At 34.7% G+C, this 20,866-nt stretch overlaps 1 protein-coding gene across 5 annotated transcripts in view; it reads right to left on the bottom strand.

Annotated features, from left to right (window-relative positions):
* Window positions 1-20,866, bottom strand: part of ATRNL1 (attractin like 1) — a 777,769-nt gene that overhangs the window by 705,742 nt on the left and 51,161 nt on the right. For all 5 annotated transcript variants that reach the window (XM_042908168.1, XM_042908169.1, XM_042908170.1 and 2 more), the window contains exons 6-8: window positions 14,644-14,818; window positions 10,178-10,265; window positions 4,267-4,522 (exon numbers count right to left, since the gene is read on the bottom strand). In XM_042908168.1, the coding sequence (XP_042764102.1) occupies window positions 4,267-4,522; window positions 10,178-10,265; window positions 14,644-14,818 (519 nt within the window). The remainder of the gene's footprint in view (window positions 1-4,266; window positions 4,523-10,177; window positions 10,266-14,643; window positions 14,819-20,866) is intronic.

Genomic DNA, 20,866 nt, shown 5'->3' with positions numbered 1-20,866 from the left:
AGATTTAAAGAAAAGTTGACAGGGGCACCCAGGAGGCTCATTTGGCTCATTAAGCATCCAGCTCTTGACTTTGGCTCAGGTCCTGATCTCACAGTTCATGAGTTCGAGCCCCGCATCGGGCTCTGAGCTGACAGTGCAGAACCTGTAGGAATTCTCTCTCTCTTTCTGCCCCTCCCCTACTTGTGTGCTCTGTCTCTATCTCTCTCAAAATAAATAAACTAAAAAAAAAAAGTTTTTAATTAAAAAAATTAATTTAAAAAAGTGGGATTTTTAAAAATGTTTTTATTTATTTTTGAGATAGACAGAGCGTGAGCGGGGGAGGAGGAGAGAGAGGGAGACATAGAATCCAAAGCAAGGTCCAGGCTCTGAGCTGTCAGCACAGAGCCCAACACAGGGCTCGAACCTGCAAACCATGAGATCATGACCTGAGCCGAAGTCGGACGCTTAACTGACTGAGCCACCCAGGCGCCCCAAAGAAGTGTTTTTTTTTTTTTAAATCTGCTCTGCAGAGGCAGCCAGAATATGTCTATTTCAGCCTTGATTCTATGTGAAAAATAAAAACAGCTTCCCTTGGACACTTTTGGTCCTAAACTAGACATCGTGTCACTCTGGGCATGAATTCACCCTACACATAAGGTCCCAAAAAAAATGCATGCCAAAATTTTAATTTAATTTGGACCAAGGTCAATAGGTCCCCAGAAGCACACATTCTCTCTAGAGCAGGGGTGGGCAATCTAAGACCCAAGGGAGCCCAATCTGGAACAAAGTCATGCTCCTTTGTGTATGTATTGTCTGTGGCTGCTTTCATGCTTTAACAGAATTGCCTAGTTGTGATAAAGACCATATGGCCCACAAGCCTAAAATATTTACTATCTGGCCCTTTACAGAAAAGACTAAGACCCTAGTATAAAATACTGATAATAAGGTCAAATGTATTTAAAACAAAACAAGATGAATTAAAACAGTGGAAAACAGTAGCCTGTAAACCGGAGGTTGATGAAAGGGTAAAAGTACTGGTTAACTTCAGATTCATTTTTTAAAACTTTAAAAATCAAAACCTCTGGATCAAGTAGAAGTACAGTGATACTTTAATTCTGAAACTTCCCATTATCCTCAGAGAAGGCGTATAAAAAAATAAGGAAAACATGAAAGTGAAAGAAAAAGAAAATTAAAAATCCAGAGAAACCATGAATGAAAGAAAGAAAACTACAAATCAGGTGTGAATATGCAAAAAGCAAGTGAAACCAAGAGAGTCACACGGAAGAGGTCACACGCATGCAGAAGAGAAACACAGGGTGTGGACGAAGCCTACTGGTGGCAGACCTCGAAAATCACCGCGCTCCTTCCCACCAAAAATTGCCTTGACTCTCCCTAAACATAAAAAGAGCCATAACTAAAAACAAGAACAGAGTGACACAAAATGTACAAAAACCAGATGGAATCACAAAGCAAAATCCAACTTTTTCTCGTACACAAGAGATACATTTAAAACAAAGTGGTTCTGAAAGGTTGACAAGAATGAAAGGAAGGGCAAAAGTTTACCAGGAAAAGGCTAAAGCCCTTCCCGCAAAAAACAAGAGCCATGAAATTAATATCACACAAGGTAGAAACCAAGTCAAAAACAGTAAACAAGCGATTTATAATATTACAAGATACAACTTGCAACTTTCATAAAGCATAAATTCCAGAATATACAAGGAGAAATAGGCAAAAATAAACTAACATTTTTAGACTTTAATTCAATTTTCAGAGCATGACAGATAAAGTACAAAAAAAAAAAGGAAGGAAGGAATCTAAGTTCCAAACATATAAATGATATAGATTAGATACAGATATAGATATATCAAATGCCATACCTTGATATTATAAGATTTACCTCCTTTTCAAGTGCCTATAAAATTTGAAAACTAGCCCACAAAAAAAATCTCAATAGATTACAAAAAGTAGAAACAACACTTAACAACATTCCCTGAATACCATAATGAAACCAAAAGTTAATAACAAAATCAAAAACCAAAACAAGCTTTCTGCATAGAAAATTTGTAACTCTTGCTTAAACAACTCTTAGGCTCCTCTAAAAAATGCAATGATAGCACATCCGTTTCAATGCCACCATGAGCTGTTATGGCAATAATGTGTTACACAGCAGTTTATTCAATGCAGCATTGCTTATTAACCATTACACTCCAAAATGTTCCCATCAGCAGACATTCTCTTTAGATTTCTCCTATTTTCACAGTAAAATAAGAAGTAAAGTCATCAGCTGAGGCTAATCATGGAGAAGGGAGTGACTGGAAGTTTGAAGAGAGGGAAATGTATGACATAGTCAACTTGGAGAGTTGGAGGAGAGACTGATTATGAACTTAAAGCTGGCTAATGTTAGAAGTACAGGTAAGGGAGTGATAGTGAAAATCTGATAGGTTTGATGGACTAAAGGCTCTATTAAGGCTGGAGAACTGTCAGACTTTGGGTACTAGAAGGAGTAAGCTGGAAAGACCAGTGGCATTTTAGAGGAAGATATCTAAAATGGAAATTATGGGATTCACTGAGGTATAGGTCAAGAGTACGACAAAGGGAGAGTGTGACTCAACCAGGATGGAAAACAAGATTTCTGAAAGACAGATTTAAAAAAAAAAAAAAAAGTTGACAGGGGCACCCAGGAGGCTCATTTGGCTCATTAAGCATCCGGCTCTTGACTTTGGCTCAGGTCATGATCTCACAGTTCATCAGTTCGAGCCCCGCATCGGGCTCTGAGCTGACAGTGTGGAACCTGCTAGGAATTCTCTGTCTCTGTCTCTCTCCATCTCTTTCTGCCCCTCCCCTACTTGTGTGCTCTGTCTCTATCTCTCTCAAAATAAATAAATAAACTAAAAAAATTTTTTTAATTAATTAATTAAAAAATTATTTTTAAAACGGAGAGTCTAAGTATTAGAAGTATTTAAGTGGATACTGAAATCAGAAAAATATTTGGCTAGGGGCGCCTGAGTGGCTCAGTCAGTTAAGCATTCCACTTCGGCTCAGGTCATGATCTCACAGTTCATTAGTTCGAGCCCTGCATTGGAGCCTGCTTCAGATTCTGTTTCTCCCCTCTGCCCCTCTCCCACGCGCTCTCTCTCTCTCTCTCTCTCCTCTCAAAAATAAATAAAAACATTAAAAAATTTTAAAATAAAAAGAAAATTATTTGGCTAATGTATGCAGGACATAATGATAATGAGCCACAAGCTGTATTTTTTGAGGAATACAACACAGTGATCTGAGGAGTGAACAGAGTGAAGAAGAAGTAACAGGTGGCACAGTCTGATGCGAAGCTGAGTGGTTTAGAAGAGGAAGGACTTTAAAGAGAGTAAAATGGCACCAAGGAGTAAGAAGGATACATAATCATTCTCCACCCAACTGCAGTGGGGGACATATAAACAGACCACCTGAGAAAGGACTGCAGGGGGAGAGACAAGAGTATTTGCAAAGGGAGGCTTCTTCTGAGCACATTAAGGGCTCTCTTGTTGATTTGCAAGCGAGATTTCTCATTAACATTACACAAGGACTCTAAATAGTTGGATATAGTTGTCTATAGACAAAAGAGCCAAAAACTTGAGTTCATAATACTGACCAGAGCTAGAAATGGAATATGTTCTTCAAACAGGGATCATAAAGTATTTGTAGGCAATTTTTTTAATCTTATAAGAGTCTGAAAATGTCACAGAGAATTCAAAAAAATAATAAAGTACCAGAAAAACAAAGGAGAGTACAAAAAGTCATAGGTAGATCACTTCAGTCACCTTCACCTACCAGATAATGATCTCTTATAAAAGCCAACAGATTATCCTCGGGAAGCTTACTTTAAAAGAATAATACACAGATAGAGATATTGCAGTAAGATTAGAAACAGAACTCTGAAAAATAAAAATCCTGAAATCATGGACTGCATAGTAAAGAGACTAGGTTAGTTTTAGTTCTTACTCATAAGTAAAATCCAAAGAAATAGCACCATCTGTTGGAACTTCTCATATTTATAAATATTCTCAATTCTTGAAAAATGAGGGACTGGTATGTAACATTTCTCCACTTTAGGCTAAGAAGATAAATATTAAAAAACCAAAGCTAACACAAAATGAAAAGGTTTATATTAGAAAGTTTTCAATCTTAGCTAATAATTCTGATTTCAAATAACTCACTATTTGGCTAAATTCATATGAAGATTTTATTAAAGATAAAAATATTGCCAACTAATAAAGAAAAGTATATAGTTGCATTTTCAAAGTAACTCACAGATATGGTATTCCTGTATGCTGCTTGTATAACCATATATTGCAGAATATCCAAATATTACGATCATGACAACATCTCTAGTATCCAGCTCCATAATGTGAGCTGAATGTCCCTCCACAGCGTACTGCTGACCATGTCCAAGAACAGTAGGGGTTTTTGTACTCCATGACTGACTATGTATGTTAAAAACCCATAATTCATCTGTGACATTGCCATCATTTGTTTCAATTCTGCCTCCATACATAAAGATGTTTTCCTGTAAATTAAAAAAACATGTATTAATAAACAAAATAGTCATACCTCAGCAATATATATTAATTAAAAATAAAGGCTCAACTTAAACTTTAGTAATCCTAACTCACAACACGTATAAAGTACAGTTCTTATTTATAAAAAGTCAAATGAGAATCAATGTTTTTATTTACAAGAAGAAGGGGCAATGCTTTTACTTACAAGAAGAAGGGGGAAAAAAACCTACATTTTCAAAAAGTTACCTTAAGATACTTTATTTAAAACAGCTATATTATATAGTTAAATTAACCATGTATAATTATCTTAGTTGTTGAGTCCCTAGTTCTTCAAATTTTACCATCTATGTGTATTGCTTTGTGCTACTGTCATTCACTGTTTTCATCAAGTACTGTCCAAAAAGGAAGATCACACTATGATCTGGTAGGTCCACTATGTGGAGCCCATTACTGTTACTTCTCATGGCTATGGACAGATACTTTATAGCACTTATAAATTATACAAATAAATTCAACCACCTATGATTGAAATGAGTGACACACAAATGATATACAACATTACTATTTCCATAACCTAGGAACATAAAGGAATTTCATCCACCTAATAAAGAGCATCTAAGAAAAACACACAGCTAATATTAATACTTAATGGTGAAAGACTGATGCTTTCCCACTAAGGTCAGGAACAAGACAAAGATGCCCAATTTGCCACTTATATTCAACACTGCAGTGGAGGTATTAGCCAAAGCAAAGAAACAAAAAAAATGAACAAAGGCATCCACATTGGAAAAGAAGTAAAATATTTCTGTTCATACATTATATGAATTTGTATACAGACAATCCTAATAAATAAAAAATAATAATTAGAAAAAAATGTTAGAGCTAATAAATGAATTCAGTAACACTGCAGAATACAAAATCAACGTACAAAAAAAAATCTATTATATTTATATACGCTTTAAATGAACAATCCAGGGGCGCCTGGGTGGCTCGGTCGGTTAAGCAACCAACTTCAGCTCAGGTCATTATGTCACGGTTTACAAGTTCAAGCCCTGGTTGGGCTCTGTGCGGACAGCTCAGAGCCTGGAGCCTGCTTCAGTTTCTGTGTCTCCCTCTCTCTGTGTTCCCCCTCCCCCCACTCATGTTCTGTCTCTCTCTCAAAAATAAAAAAAATAAAAAAAAATAAAAAAACATTAAAAATATTTTTTTAAAAATTGTGATTGATAAAAATTTGTCTTAGTAAATAAATCATAAACATTTTTAAAAAATGAACAATCCAGAACTGAAACTATGTAAACAATTCCATTTACAAAAGCATCAAAAAGAAAATACTTAGAAATAAATTTAACAAAAGAAATTACAAACTTATTTTTACAGATTTTATCTTGAAGTAATCTCTATACCCAGTGTGGGGCTCGAACTCACAACCCGAAGATCAAGAGTCACACACTCCACTGACTGAGCCAGGCAGGCACCTTAAAAGAAATTACAAATTTAAACTCTGAGGGGCGCCTGGGTAGCTCAGTTGGTTGAGTGACCGACTTCGGCTCAGGTCATGATCTCACGGGTCCGTGAGTTTGAGCCCCACGTTGGGCTCTGTGCTGCCAGCTCGGAGCCTGGAGCCTGCTTCTGATTCTGTGTCTCCCTCTCTCTCTGTCCCTCCCCAACGCATGCTCGGTCTCTCTCTGTCTCAGAAAATAAACATTAAAAAAAAATTGTTTTTAAAAAGAAAACAAACAAATTTAAACTCTGAAAGCTACAAAGCATTGTTGAAAATAATCTTTAAAGATCTAAATGAATGGGAAGATATCTCATGTTCATAGATCAAAAACTTAATGTAGTTAAGATGGCAATCTACACATTCAGTGCAATCTTTACCGAAATCCTGGAGGGCTTCTTTGTAGAAACTGACAAGTTGATTCCAAAAGTCACATGCAATTGCAAAGAACCCAAAATATCCAAACAATCTTAAAAAAGAAGGGGTGCCTCGGTTAAGCGTCTGACTTCAGCTCAGGTCATGATCTCACAGCTAGTGGGTTCAAGCCCCGCACCAGGCTCTGAGCTGTCAGCATTTCCCTCTCTCTCTGATCCTGTCTCTCCCTCTCTCTCTCTCTCTCTACTCCTCCCCTACTTGCACTGTCTCTCAAAAAATGAATAAACGTTAGAAAAAAAAAAAACTTTTTTAAAGAATATAATTGGAGGACTCACACTTTTTGATTTCAAAACTTACTATGAAGGAAAAGTAATCAAGACAGTATGCTACAGGCATAAAGTCAGGCATATAAGTCAATAGAAATGAGAGTCCAGAAATAAATCCATACATCTAAAGTCAAGTGATGCTTGGCAAGAGGGCCAATACCATTCAGGGAGAAAGAATAGCCTCCTCTTCAACAAATGGTATAAAGAGAAATAGTCAACATGAAAAAGAGTGAACTTGAACCCTTACTGCATACCATGTACAAAACCTAACTCAAAATGGATCAAAAAAAAAAAAAAGACATAAATGTAAGCGCCAAACCATAAAACTCTTGAAAGAAACATGAGGTAAATCTTCATAACCTTGGATTTGGTAAATGGATTCTTAAATATAACAACAAAACACAAGCAACCAAAGTTAAACAATAATAAATTGGATTTCATAAAAATTAAAAAACTTTTAGGTTTCAAAAGACACTGCTCACAAAGGAAAAATATCTGCAAATGATGTATCTGATAAGGAACTTGCAGCTAGAATATATAAATAACTCTCACTTCTCAATAATAAAAAAACAAATAACGCAATTAAAAATGGGCAAAGGACCTGAATATACATTTCTCCACAGACCACACAAATAGGCAATAAGCACACGAAAAGATGACCCACATCATTAGTCAACAGAGAAACAGAAATCAAAACAAAACGAGACACCACTTCACAATGACGAGGATGGCCATGATCAAAATGGTATCAAATAACCAGAGTTAGCAAGGATGTGGAATAACTGGAACCTTCATATATGGCTAGTAGAAACGTAAAATGATACAGCCACGTTGGAAAACAGTTTGGCAATTCCTCAAAAAATTAAATAGAGAGTTATTATTTGGCCCAGCAATTCCCAAGCCTATGTATATACCCAAGAGAAATACAAGCATATGTCCACACAAAAACTTATCCACGACTATTCACAGCAGCATTATCATAACAGCCACACGAGGTGAAAACAACCCAAATGCCCATCAATTGATAAATGAAAAACCCAAATGTAGTATACTCGTAAAACAGAATATTATTTAGCCATAAAAATGAAATATGGATACGTGCTACAACATGCTTGTCATAAACCACATAGTATACAATTTCATTTATACGCAATGTCCAGAACACAGAAACTTATAGAGACAGGAAGTAAATTCATGATTGCTTAAAGCTGGGAAGATGAGGAGCTTTGGGGTGATAGCTAAAGATTACAAGTTTCTTTGTAAGGTAATGAAAATGTTCTAAAACAGAAGATACAATTTTGCAATTTTATGCATATCTGCAAAAGATTGTTGTGTAACTCTGAATAGACTAAAAACCATTCAACTATATACTTTAGATGAGCGAACTGTATGGTATATCAATTACATCTCAAAAGCTGTTACCGAAAATATGAAATAAATCAAAAACTAAAATTAAAAAACAAAATTAAAAGAAAAAAGCATTTATATTACACACATATGTACTTAGTTTTTATTTTATCTTTAAAACATGCACATGCAAAAAAAAAAAAAGTAGCAGTTTATTCTTTACATTGCTTCTGTAAATTTCCTTAACTAAGCACAGAAAATAGGTCAGTTCTCATTTGAAAGTCCTAGTCACACACCACAAAATACATAAATCTTTTTTTGTTCAAAACAAAAACCAGTTAAGTAGCCTATCATTTTAATCATACTAAATTCATGAATTACACGAATACATAAAATAACTGAGTCCAATGCAATCCCTATCAAAATCTCAATGACATTTTTGGAGAAATAGAATAATCTAAAAATTCATACGGAATCTTAAGTGACCCTGAAGAAGCAAAACAAACATGCAAAACAAGACCAAACGTGGAGGTCTCATACTTCCTCATTTCAAAACTTACTACAAAACTACAGTAGTTAAAATAATGTAATATTGGCAAAAACACAGACACAAATCAAAAGAATAGAGAGGCCAAAAATACACCCTTGCACATATGATGAAATGATTGTCAACAAAGGTAGGTGCCAAGACCATTCAGTGAGGAAAAGATAGTCTTTTTAACAAATGGAGCTGGGAAAACAGAATATTTACATACAAAAGAATGAAAGTGAACTCTTACCTAACGCTACAAACAACTCAAAATCGATTAAAGACCTAAATATAAAAACTAAAACTTTAGAAACTCTTAAAAGATAACATAGGGAAAAGTCTTCCTGACATTGGATTTGACAACGATTTCTTGGATATGACACCAAAAGCCCAGAGAACAAAAGAAATCGATTGAAACTGAACTATGCTAAATTAATTGAACTATGCTAAAATTAAAAACTTTTGTGTATCAAAGAACATACCAACAAAATGAAAAGACTGCCCACAGAATGGGAGAAAATATTTGCAAATCATTGCTCTGAGGAAGGAGTTAATATCTAGGATATATAAAGAACACCTACAGCAACACTTCACACTTTGATGACTACTATCAAAAAAACAAAACAAAACAAATAGCAAGTGTGACAAGGATGTGGAGGAAATAGAATCCTGTGCACTGCTGGTGAAAATGTAAAGTGGTGAAGCTGCTATGGAAAACAATATGGCAATTTCCTCAAAAAATTTAAAATACAATTATAATATAGTTCAACTCCTCTTCTGGCTATCTACCAAAAGAATTTAAAGCAGGAACTTAAACAGACAGTTATACATCCATGTTCACAGCAGCACTGTTCACGAGAGGCAAAAAGGTGAAAGCAACCTAAGGGTCTATCAATGGATGAATGGATAAACAAAATGTGGTACATCCATGCAATGGAATATTATTTAGGCTTTAAAAAGAAGGATATTCTAACAAATACTACATGGATGAACCTTGAGGACATTATGCTAAGTGAAATAAGCCAGTCAAAAGACAAACACTGTATGATTCCACTTACATGAGGTACCTAGAATAGTCAAATTCACAAAGACAAAAGATAGAACAGTGGTTGCCAAGGGCTGGGGAAGAAGGAGATGGGGAGTAACTATTTAATGAGTATTATAGTATCAGTTTTGCAAGATGAAAAAAGGTCTGGAAATAACGGTGATAATGATTGTACGACAATTTAAACGTACTTAATACCACCGAAACATCTTTAAATGGTTAAAATGGTAAATTTTATATTATGTGTACTTTACTACAATTTTTAAAAAGTGATTAACTTGATGACTAGGTATAAAGCAACATACAAAAACTCAACCTTCATTTCTTCTCATGTTTAATAAAGAATTGTACTAAAATCTATTTTTTTACTAAAATACTATATGAGTTTGAGACATTGCAAGTTACTGTGATCCACCATCTATTGTTCTCATTAAGTATTTGAAGTAAACGTGAGATTTAGTAGTTTTTTTCTCTAAGGTGAACTCTAAAAACAAAACAAAACAAAAAAAGGAATGATTAGAATTTAAAAAGCAGGATCCTTACCTGATGTAAAGCAAGAGAGTGTCCATATCTCTGGAGAGGACCCCTTGACAGACTTCCTACATTCCATATACTACTTTCTAAATTGTAACTAAAAGTGAAAAAAGAAAATTATTTTATAAGCTAAGATTCATTTCTGGTTTTTTAATTTGCATATGTTTTTCTCACTTATATTCAAGTATTCATTAAATTCAAAAACAATTATAACTAATAAACTTATAATTTCATGTACCATATTAGAAATTTTTAATAAAGACTCATTCAAGATATACATATGGTAAATTAGAATTCAATCACCTAAATGTGTAATATACATTAACTTGACTAAGCTATTTATTACTGGAATTAATTTGTTCAGTTACCTTTAACAGTTTCAACCGATTAGCCTAAACAATAAGTGAGCTATTCTGCATTTTTAATTTGTTTTTAAAGCCAGCTTTTTCTTTTGAAAATAAAAGAAAATTCTCTCCATATATACAATGGCCATTTGCTTTATTCCTTTTTATTCTTTTACACACTCTAAGCTTAGCATTATATAAATTAATTAAGAAGTATTATTTCTATGCCAAAAATAACTTGTTCACAGATCACTTTTTGAAATATAATGAATCTAGTAAGATAGAAGCTTCTCTAAAAATAAGGTACTTATTGGATTACAGGATACAAAAATAAAATTAATTATTTATGCTACTGGTCTAAAAATATAGATATGAAAAGAGACGTTCCAAACTATGAATCTTAAATACTTATCTAACAGAACTCCAGTTGTCATCATGCTTTACACTCCTATTTCTTCAATTTGCCAAAACGTAAAAAACAAAGCACCCAGCTAAGAAGTGACTAGAACAATGTTTAAGAAGCTCCCTGTCAATTATTATTTCCCCTCTTCTCTGTCTTCCTTCAACTCATCAGAAAAGGTAAGGGAGCTCCCTTCACAAAAAAAAAAAAAAAAAAAGTCAACCAAAAATTGTCTTCAGGATTATGTTTAACTTATATCCTACCTTGGAGTTATAAAACACATGTGTATGGCATGAATGAGGAAATCAATCAGAACATATCTTCCACAGACTCATACCTACATCCACCTACCTACCATATCTGTACCCAACACACTTGTTTTCCACTAAGTGACCATAAATTAGGGCTCAGCAAACTATTTAGATGAAGGGCCAGATGGTAAATATTTTAGGCTTTGTGTACCCCACTACATTCGTCTTCATTTCTTTTCTATAGCTCCTTACAAATGCAAAAACCATTGTTAGCTTCTAGGGCCTAGGCCCCTACTTGGCAGCCGGCTGGTACCTGCTATCAACAAACTAAATTTGTGTTTCTGGGGCACTAGATCCCACAACACTCTAGTAGTTCTCCCATCTCTTTCCTATATCACCACTTTCTGGTCTTACTAGATAATTCCCATCAATATAAAAACATGGTGTTACTTTTCCCCACTTATAAAAAAAATTTTTTCTCTTGAAAAGAGAAAAGAGAAAGACTACCCTGTCAGGCTATCACTCCATTTCTTTACTGCCCCATTTCTTCCTTGTCCCTCCCTACACCTCTCTCTACTCTCTCTTCAACTAACTCCAATCAAGCTTTTAAAAACACTGCTCCAGCAAAACCATTTTTGTTAAAATCAACTTCCTCATGCCAAATCCCTGCCCACTTCTCAGTCTTCCATTTTCCTGGACCCAGTTAATCATTAGCATTTGACACTGCCAATCAAACCTTCCTCTTCATCTACTGTCTTCAAAGACATCACACCGTTGGTTTTCCTACCTCACTGGCCACTCGTTTCAGTCTCCTCTGATGGTTTCTCCTCTTTTCCCCTGACCTCCTAGTGATATGGTGCCTCAGGCTCAGTTCTTGGTCCTCTTCTCCACCTAAAATTCATTCCCTTGATGATTTCATCCTAACTCAAGCTCCGTTCCTACTCTTCCTCCCAATCCCAGTATATTCATGACTAGACACAGTGACTCTTAAATATAAGTCAAAGCATGCTCATACATTCCCATGACTCCCCAAAAGATCTACAATACCCTACATAATCTCTCCCCCGCCTCCATTATCCCTGTAATTTCATGCTTCCCTCTCATGCACTCGGCGCAAGTCAAATGGGCCTCCTTGCTGCTGCTTGAACTAAGTAGCTCCCACATTAAGGCTTTTGTCTGGCTCTTTCCCTGCCTCCAGATAACTGCACTGACAATGCCTAACCTCCTTCAAGTCTGTTCAATTATCACCTTTCCCGTGATGCCTACCTTGACAACTACATTTATAACTGTAGCTCTCTCCTCTTAGGCACTCGTGATTTGCTTATCCTATTTATCTTGCTATCTCTATATATGTGCATACATATAATTTACTTACAGTGTACTTACCTATTATGGTAATTATATATTTTTTCTACTTGCTTGTCATTCCTCACTAACTCCATAAAGATAAGGACATTTATTACGTCCACTGATTTGTCCCAAGTATCAAGCAAAGAGTAAATATTAAAAAGTTTGCTATGCCCATAAATACATGTCAATTCTCACAAATGTCAATGTATATACATTCTATAAAACATTCTAATTTAATACACTAATACAGAACTTTTATATTACTGAACAATTTCATCTTAAAATGTAACATCTATATCTCAATTAAATTCTACAGGAGATAAATCGACTTACGACTGACATTATCACTTCTAAAAACTTACCTACCTACCTACTTACAACTGACATTATCACTTCAAAAATTTACCTACCTACTCCCCTACTTTTTTATAAGTGGGGAAAAATCCTTACCTACAATTGAACTACATTCAGAATAATAAAAATATTCTCAAACTTATGAAAACAGTGATAAGGTCACTTCTAATCTAACACCTCACAGCTTAGTACAAAACTAAACACTGTAAGCAAAAGAGCCAGGTTACAGACAAAATAAAAAGTTAAACTATCTGATTCAAATGGGAAATATGTAAGTTTAGGAGAGTGTCAAGTAATATTCATCACCTAACTTTAAATATGCTATTAAACTTGTACAGAACACAAACTCTTAAGATTCCGATGTTTCCTTGACAATTATACTCTGTGTTCACAACTCTCCTTTGCAAATATCACAATTTAATTCAAAGTTTTAGTTTATTTTCATAGGCTTTTTATTTTCATTGATCATAGTTAATTTACTCCTCGTTTCCACATTTAAATCTTACTATTTCTTCAGGTTCTTTGCATATCTTAACAACTCATTTAATCCCCCAACTCTCCTTCAATTCTTTCTATAATATTTTATCCTTCACATATTGTGATACATAATTCTAATTCTTCACTTAAATATTTACCTATAACTCTTCCTTTCTTTTCTCTCCAGAATTTACTTTATGTTATACTTTAATTTCAATCATAGTCAATTATAGTTTTAAAGCAGTGTCCTCCTAAACTCAGACTTTTTTATAACCCCCAAATTAACAAGGTTAATATTTTCAGTGCCTAGGGCTGCCAGATAAAATATAGGATGCTCAGTTAAATCTGAATTTCAGATAAGCAACCAACAATTTTTTAGTATGACTCATGCAATATTTGGGACAAAAACAAAAATACATATTTTAAAAATTATATATATATATATATATTGCATATTGCAAAGGGCCTACATATAATAACAAATTATTCATTGTTTATCTGAAATTCAAGTTTAACTAGGTGTCCTGGATATTTCTCTGCTGAATCTGGCAACCCAACTGGGTACACACTACTATGCTATACTGTCCAAGGTCATTTTGATTGACTGGTTGATGCCCAAGTTGTACCAGTTATAACTAGTACAAGTATCACCCTTGAAAACATTGATAATCAAATTATTCTATTTCCTCTTTTATTCTATTAATAGATGGTCAATAAAATATAATCACCAGCTGAAAAAAATCAGATAAACCTGCCATCATGTGATTCCTCTCATATCATCTAATCATGCAGAGGATAATCTCTATTGAGCCAACAGTAAATGAATGATATATTTTATAATACTGGCACTGTTTTTCCCAAAAGCTTCTAAGGTAAATGCAAAGTAAAAGTTCAGGTAAATTAAAATTTACAGAACAAACTGAAAGCATTTTTATACAAGCAATTACGCTTCATTCTCAAAAAATAAAAGGTGACAGGATTCATAATATCTAATACAGGCATGGTCCCCTACTTATTTGAAGTTAATATTTTCATACTCAGAATTTGCTAAAAGGACTCTCTAGAGAGGTAATGAAATTTCAATACAAATAATTAACTATATGCACAATGGCAAATAATTAACTATGGATATATTGAGTTCATATATTCTCAAATCAGTCCCATGTAGCAAACAGATACTAGCACTAATATGACCACTTTAAATTTGGACAGCAATAAAATATTTAGGATAGGCCTTATTACCAAAAAGAACTGGCTTAAAAAAAAACAGATTATGAACATTTGAAAAAAAAAACTTACTTCAGGACCATTTGAAAAGAACTGTAGTTAAAAGTATATCCACCAATCACCCACATAAATTTCCCATATAAAACTGCTTTATGGGAAGCCCGACCTACAGAAGGACTGAAGGGTTTAACATTTGGTAGAATCCAGTAAGATTCAGTAGAAGGAACATTCAAAGAACAATCAGGACCTATTAAAAAAAATCAAACACAATGCATTAAACAAAGACCTTAGATTATAGAAACAAAATATATGGATTAAGAGAATTTAAGAAATCAATGCTCATGATACTGATAAATATAATGTGCATGACAAATGGTCTGAAATATAAGTTACAGGAAAAATTCTAACAGCAAATGTAATGCCTACAGGTGAAAAAAATTCACATACCAGACATACATACCATAGCCTAAAAGAATGATTTAAATACTATAAAATCTCATATTTACTTTATTTTTGCTAGTAGAATATTAGACTGCAAAACAATGTACTCAAATCCCAGTTTGGTCACTGACTGCAAGTGTGACCTTGGACAGGTCTGTTTACCTCTCCTGTCATCAATCCTTCATCTATAAAGATGAAACAGAAATAACAGTCTATTCCCTAAAGGTTATTATACATATCTAATTTTTTAAAAGACTGTAGAAATGAAAGCATTTATAATGTGTAAACCATTAGACAAATATAAAAATAAAAATTATATTTTCTTTGTATTTTTATTAAGAACAACCAAAATTTGTATCAGGGAGACTTAATGTCCTCAAACAGAAAAAAATATTATGCATAGTAAAGTAAAAACTATTAATAAATGCAGGGTAAATTAAATACTTTAAGTTGAAAATACTGCCTTTACCTATCCATATTCATGATATTACTCATGAGTCTTAATTTCTTCATCTGTAAAATGTAGACTAGCCTAGATCAGGTTTTCCAAACTTAAGTAATGGAAGGAATGCTCTTAAAGGAAATATATTTTCACCAAACTTAGAGGAGTTCATAAATCATTTTAATTCTAATGAAACTAAAATACACTCAAACAAAACTAGATATAAACTCTATTTGAAGTTCTTTTGTAAATATAAAAACAAGAAAAATTTATAAATTATATACAAAAAAATTTATAAAACCAATAAAATTTATGTCTACCTAATAAGATGGGTGACATTGTTTTGCTCAAAGTAAATCATCGGTCCCAAGTTGAAAACGATATAATTATAGCACCTTTTTAAAAAAATATTTATTTTTAAGAGAGCACAAGCGGGGGAGATACAGAGAGATGGGAGACAGAGGGTCCTCCGAAACAGACTGTACTGACAGCGGAGAGCACAACATGGGGTTCAAACTCATGAACCATGAGATCATGACCTGAGCTGAAGTCAGACACTCAACTGACAGAGCCACCCAGGCGCCCCTATTACAGTACCTTTTTAACATAACTTTAGCATACCTGTATTATTTTGACATAATTCTCCCATCACTTTTTTTCCTTTACCTTTTATAAATCTTAAGTTCATACAATATGGCATTTTATCATGGTCACAAAAGCATCAAAACCCTTCAGCGATATTCTTTTTAGCCTATAATAAGTGATACTACTTCGTCCCAATCAGTAGTCCACAGGAATGCTGACACTGCAATCAAGTGACATTTTTACTCAATTATGAGATCAATCTCTTGCCTTAAATTTGTTAATACCAAAAAGTTTTAGGTTATCTTGAACCACAAATTTTTTAAACTTCCAAACAGAACCTAATTTGAGAAACATTAGCCTATACAGTTTCCTATTTGTGCACTCACCCCATGCATTCATTTATTCATCTTCAAAGCCCTTTTCATTTTTTAAGATTTTGGTTTTTGTTTTTATTTATTTATTTTGGGAAAGAGAGAACACGTGAGAGGGGCAGAAACAGAGAGAGGGAAAGAGAAAGAATCCCAAGCAGGCTCCACACTGTCAGTGCAGAGCCCCATGCAGGGCTCAAACTCATGAACTGTGAAATCATGACCTGAGCCCAAACCAAGAATTAGAAGCTTAACCAACTGAGCCACTCCAGCACCCCTCATCTTCAAAGTACTTTTCAATGCTCACGTGCTAGGAGTGTATTTTTCAGGTACAAACTAAGTAGCAGTCTAGATTATCTCTTTGATAATGACATAATCTTTTAATGAGATACAGAAAACGTTACTATTTCTGAGTGCAAAGACCATGAACTATTCCTTGGTAATTCAAGAAATTTAAGGAACACACTGCCATCAAAAACATTTTTTAAGTCCAATTCTAAATCACTTAGAATTCATTTAATTCAGGTTGGCAAACAACAACCTGTGAGCAAAATCCAGCCCCATACTGTTTTTGCAAATAAAGTTTTATTAGAACATATCATGCTCAGGGCTCCTGCATGGCTCAGCTGGTTGGGCGACCGACTCTTGATAGCGGCTGAGGTCATGTTCTCACACCGTCCGGGTCCGTGTGTATAAGCCCGGCATCAGGCTCCGCACTGACAGCACACAGCCTGTTTGAGATTCTCTCTCCTTCTCTCTCTGTCCCTCCCCGACCCACTCTCTCTCTCAAAAAAATAAATGAACTTAGAAAAAAAAAAAAAAAAAAAAGAACATAGCATGCTCATCCATTTAAGTGTCATCTATGACGGCTTTTGCACTAGTAAAGTTGAGTACTTACAACACAGATCACGTGGCCTGCAAAGCTAAAAACTGCAGAAAAGGTTGCCAGTCTCTAATGAGATCATATGGACATTATATATCAATCATGTATCCACTGGTACGAATTTTTATATCTTGTTTTCTCAAAAAGGAAACATAATTTTTTAAAAATCACGTAAGTCAGAAATAATAAAGCAAATAGGGTAAAATGTTAACAATAGATGAATTTGGGAAAAGGGCACTTGGACACTTTTTTGTATTATTCTTATTCTTGCAACTTTTCCATAAATTTGAAATTCTCTCTAGTATATGTGCTGCCGAAGCGAGCACAAAATTCTTTCTAAATAAAAACTTAAAAACAGTCTCTACCACCTAAAGGCACAGAGTTGGGAGCAGCAAATAATACCCAGGTATTACTTGGCAAAGGTTCTGATAAAGAATAACAGCAGGTAAAATTCTTAAGAGAGTCAGGAATACATTTAAAGCAATCATATGTTTATGAAAACTGCACTAAAGCAAAATATTTCAGAGCAGGTTTGTGGCAGGCTGACTAATGGCCCCTAAAGATATCGAGGTCCTAATCACTGGAACCACTGGAATGTTCCCTTATCTGGCAAAAGGGACTTGGAAGATATGATTAAATTAGGAATCTTGAGCTAGGTAGTTTCTCCTGGATTATCTAAGCAGGCTCTAAATATAATCACAAGTGTCCTTACAAGACAGAAGCTCTGAATACAGAAGAAGAAAGCAATGTGACCACTGAAGCCAGATGCTGTGCTGCAAGCTCTGAAGATGGAGGAAGGGAGCTGGAAAAGTCAAGGAAACAGACTTTTTCCTAGAGCCTCTAGGAGGCATGTGACCCTGTCAACGCAGAGACTTTAGCCCAGTGAAACTGATTCCAGGCTTCTTACCTCAGAACGGCAAGAGATTAGTAAGTGTGCATTATTTTAAGACATGAGGTTTATGGTAATTTGTTACAGCTGGTACATGAAACTAATACCAATAACTTTATTTATTTATTTATTTATTTATTTATTTATTTATTTATTTATTTATTATAGAAAAGAGTTTTTAATTTTACTCAGTTATCTAAAATATCTGATTTTCTACACAAAATAGCAGTCAAAATTCTTCCTATCTTTGTTACTACCATATCTTATGTAACTTCTAGCAATTATTGGAAGTAATGGCCCATAGCCAAATTCTATTGATTATTTTGATCTAAATTAGTAAGCTTATAAATAGAATGAGATTTATGAATATGGCTTAAAAGTTTAAGGAAGTTAGATGTCTTAATTTGTAGCTTTCTGCATTCGATAGTAAAATGATTTAAAATGTAAATTTATAAAATGAATACTAATTTAAAACACAAATAACTATGAAGAAACACAAATAACAACTTTATACACACAAACGGCTTCAGCATCCATTAAAAATCTAATGGTGATATTTACAATTTAAGGCCCTCCAAGACTCCCTTTTTTATAAAAATATATCCATGAAAAATTCTCTATCTACCACTTCCTAACGTGATCCCTTATGCAACCTCACTGCATCAACTCTCCCTGCCTAACCCGTCTCTATCAATATGGGAATCTCCTCGAGGTAAACACATCTCAGCTGTCTTGAAAAGAAAGTAATAAACTAATTCACATTACAGTAGGGATTTTATAAAGATTTAATATGCTACCACTCCTCCAGGTTATATGTCATTTAATAATCCATAGAGCATAAATGAATTTCTAATGCTGTAACTTTAGCCATCAGTAGCAGGCTGCTGAGTGATTTTTGAGGGGGAAAGGCTATTCTGTAATCATAGGGGGTAGAATCCCTATCTCTGATCTCTCCCAAATGTGTATCTCCAGCCCCACAATTTCGTCTTGAATCCCAGACTCTAAGGCAAACTCCCTCCACGACATCTTCACTTGGATGTCTAATAATCATCTCAAATTTACCATGTCCACAATTCATTCTTCCCTCTCAAATCGGCTCCTTCACCAGTGTTTTACCATCTTAGTAAACGGCACTCCCACTTACGGCCCTGCTCAGGGCAAACACCATGGAGCTATTCTTGAGTTCTCTCTTCCCCCCACACTCCATATCCATCCATCGACAAATCCTGGACTGACTTCACCAGGTGTGCAGGTGTACAGCCTTTCCAATTAGTATAATATGGAGATGCTTCAATCTAAGTAGATGCTGCCTCAAGTACCCAGCCTTCCCTTCGCGTTCCCCTAGCCCCTGTGCTGAGATGATCAACACTTCTCTACTTAACAACTAAAGGAATGATGCTTGGCTCAGCATGGCTCATCCAGGATCTTGCTTCAGACCCAAAAGCAATACCATTTTGACTGGCTGGTGACTAAGTGTCTGTACACCTTACCCGTTATAAATGTCTTTAAATTCTGTCACCCCGCCTACAGACCAACTACCAATTCCTTCATTTACAACTACCGCCCTAGTCCGAGCCCCCGTGTACTCACCTGGACTATTTGGAACAGCAGTCTCCAAATCGGTCTCCTTATTTCCATTCTGGTTCCCTTCCTACACATTCAACTCTCCACAGCACAACCAGAATGATTAAAATATAAATCCACTTCTATCATTTTCCTACTCAAAATCCTTCAATGGTTTCCCATCATACTTCAAATAAAATAAAAGTCCCTAACATGGCCTACAACCCCTATATGACTGGCCTCAGTATACACTTACTGAATGAATGAATGAAAATAACCTAAGAGCTAAAAAAAAAAAAAGATTAAAAGCATGAGCTATGGGGCACCTGGGTGGCTCAGTGGGTTAAGCATCCAACTCTCGGTTTCGGCTTAGGTCATCCTCTCGCAATTCATGGGTTCAAGCCTCATATCAAGCTCCACATGGTCAGTGCCTGTATGGGATTCTCTCCCACTCCCTTTCTCTTTGCCACTCCCCTGCTCTCTCTCTCAAAATAAACTGAAAATATTAAAAATAAAAAAAAAAGCATGAGCTATGAAGTAAAACTTAGCTTTCCAACTTATTAGGTATGAAACCCTGGACAAGTTACTTAACTTCTTCAAGCTTCAGTTTAACCAGGGAGACTATACCTGAAAGAGCCTGGGTTTCTGAGACGATAAAGAGAGATTATACTTGATATTCAATAGTACACTAGAAGCATCCCAATAGCAATCCTATTCTTATTAAGTCAATCCCCTCATTCTATTAAGAAAACTAAGTATAATTCAGGCAAATCAAGTTAATGAAGCCTAGTGTTGTTAGATACTATAAATATATGTGTCAAAAAAAGGAAAATTACAAGTAAAAAGTCCCTATAATCCCAAGTAAATCAAACAGAGAAATAATTACAAAAACAAAACCTAGAATGAAGAACTACAAGGTTTTTAAAGTTTTTCCAAAGTATTCCATACTACCAAATTATATTCTTTCTTCCTTTCCAAAGTATTTGAATTATTTTGCACTGGAAAACTTTTTCTAAAGGAATCTATCTCTGATTTTATACTGGAAACCAATACAAAAAATATATATTTGTTTTACACAAATGAATTTTATAAAATAACTTTGTTTCCACAAAGAAAGATAAAAT

Source organism: Panthera leo, chromosome D2, assembly GCF_018350215.1.
Source record: "Panthera leo isolate Ple1 chromosome D2, P.leo_Ple1_pat1.1, whole genome shotgun sequence".
In the NCBI taxonomy this organism is placed as follows: domain Eukaryota; kingdom Metazoa; phylum Chordata; class Mammalia; order Carnivora; family Felidae; genus Panthera; species Panthera leo.
The sequence above is the reverse complement of the archived record's forward strand: the minus strand, read 5'-3'. Positions and strand labels throughout refer to the sequence as shown.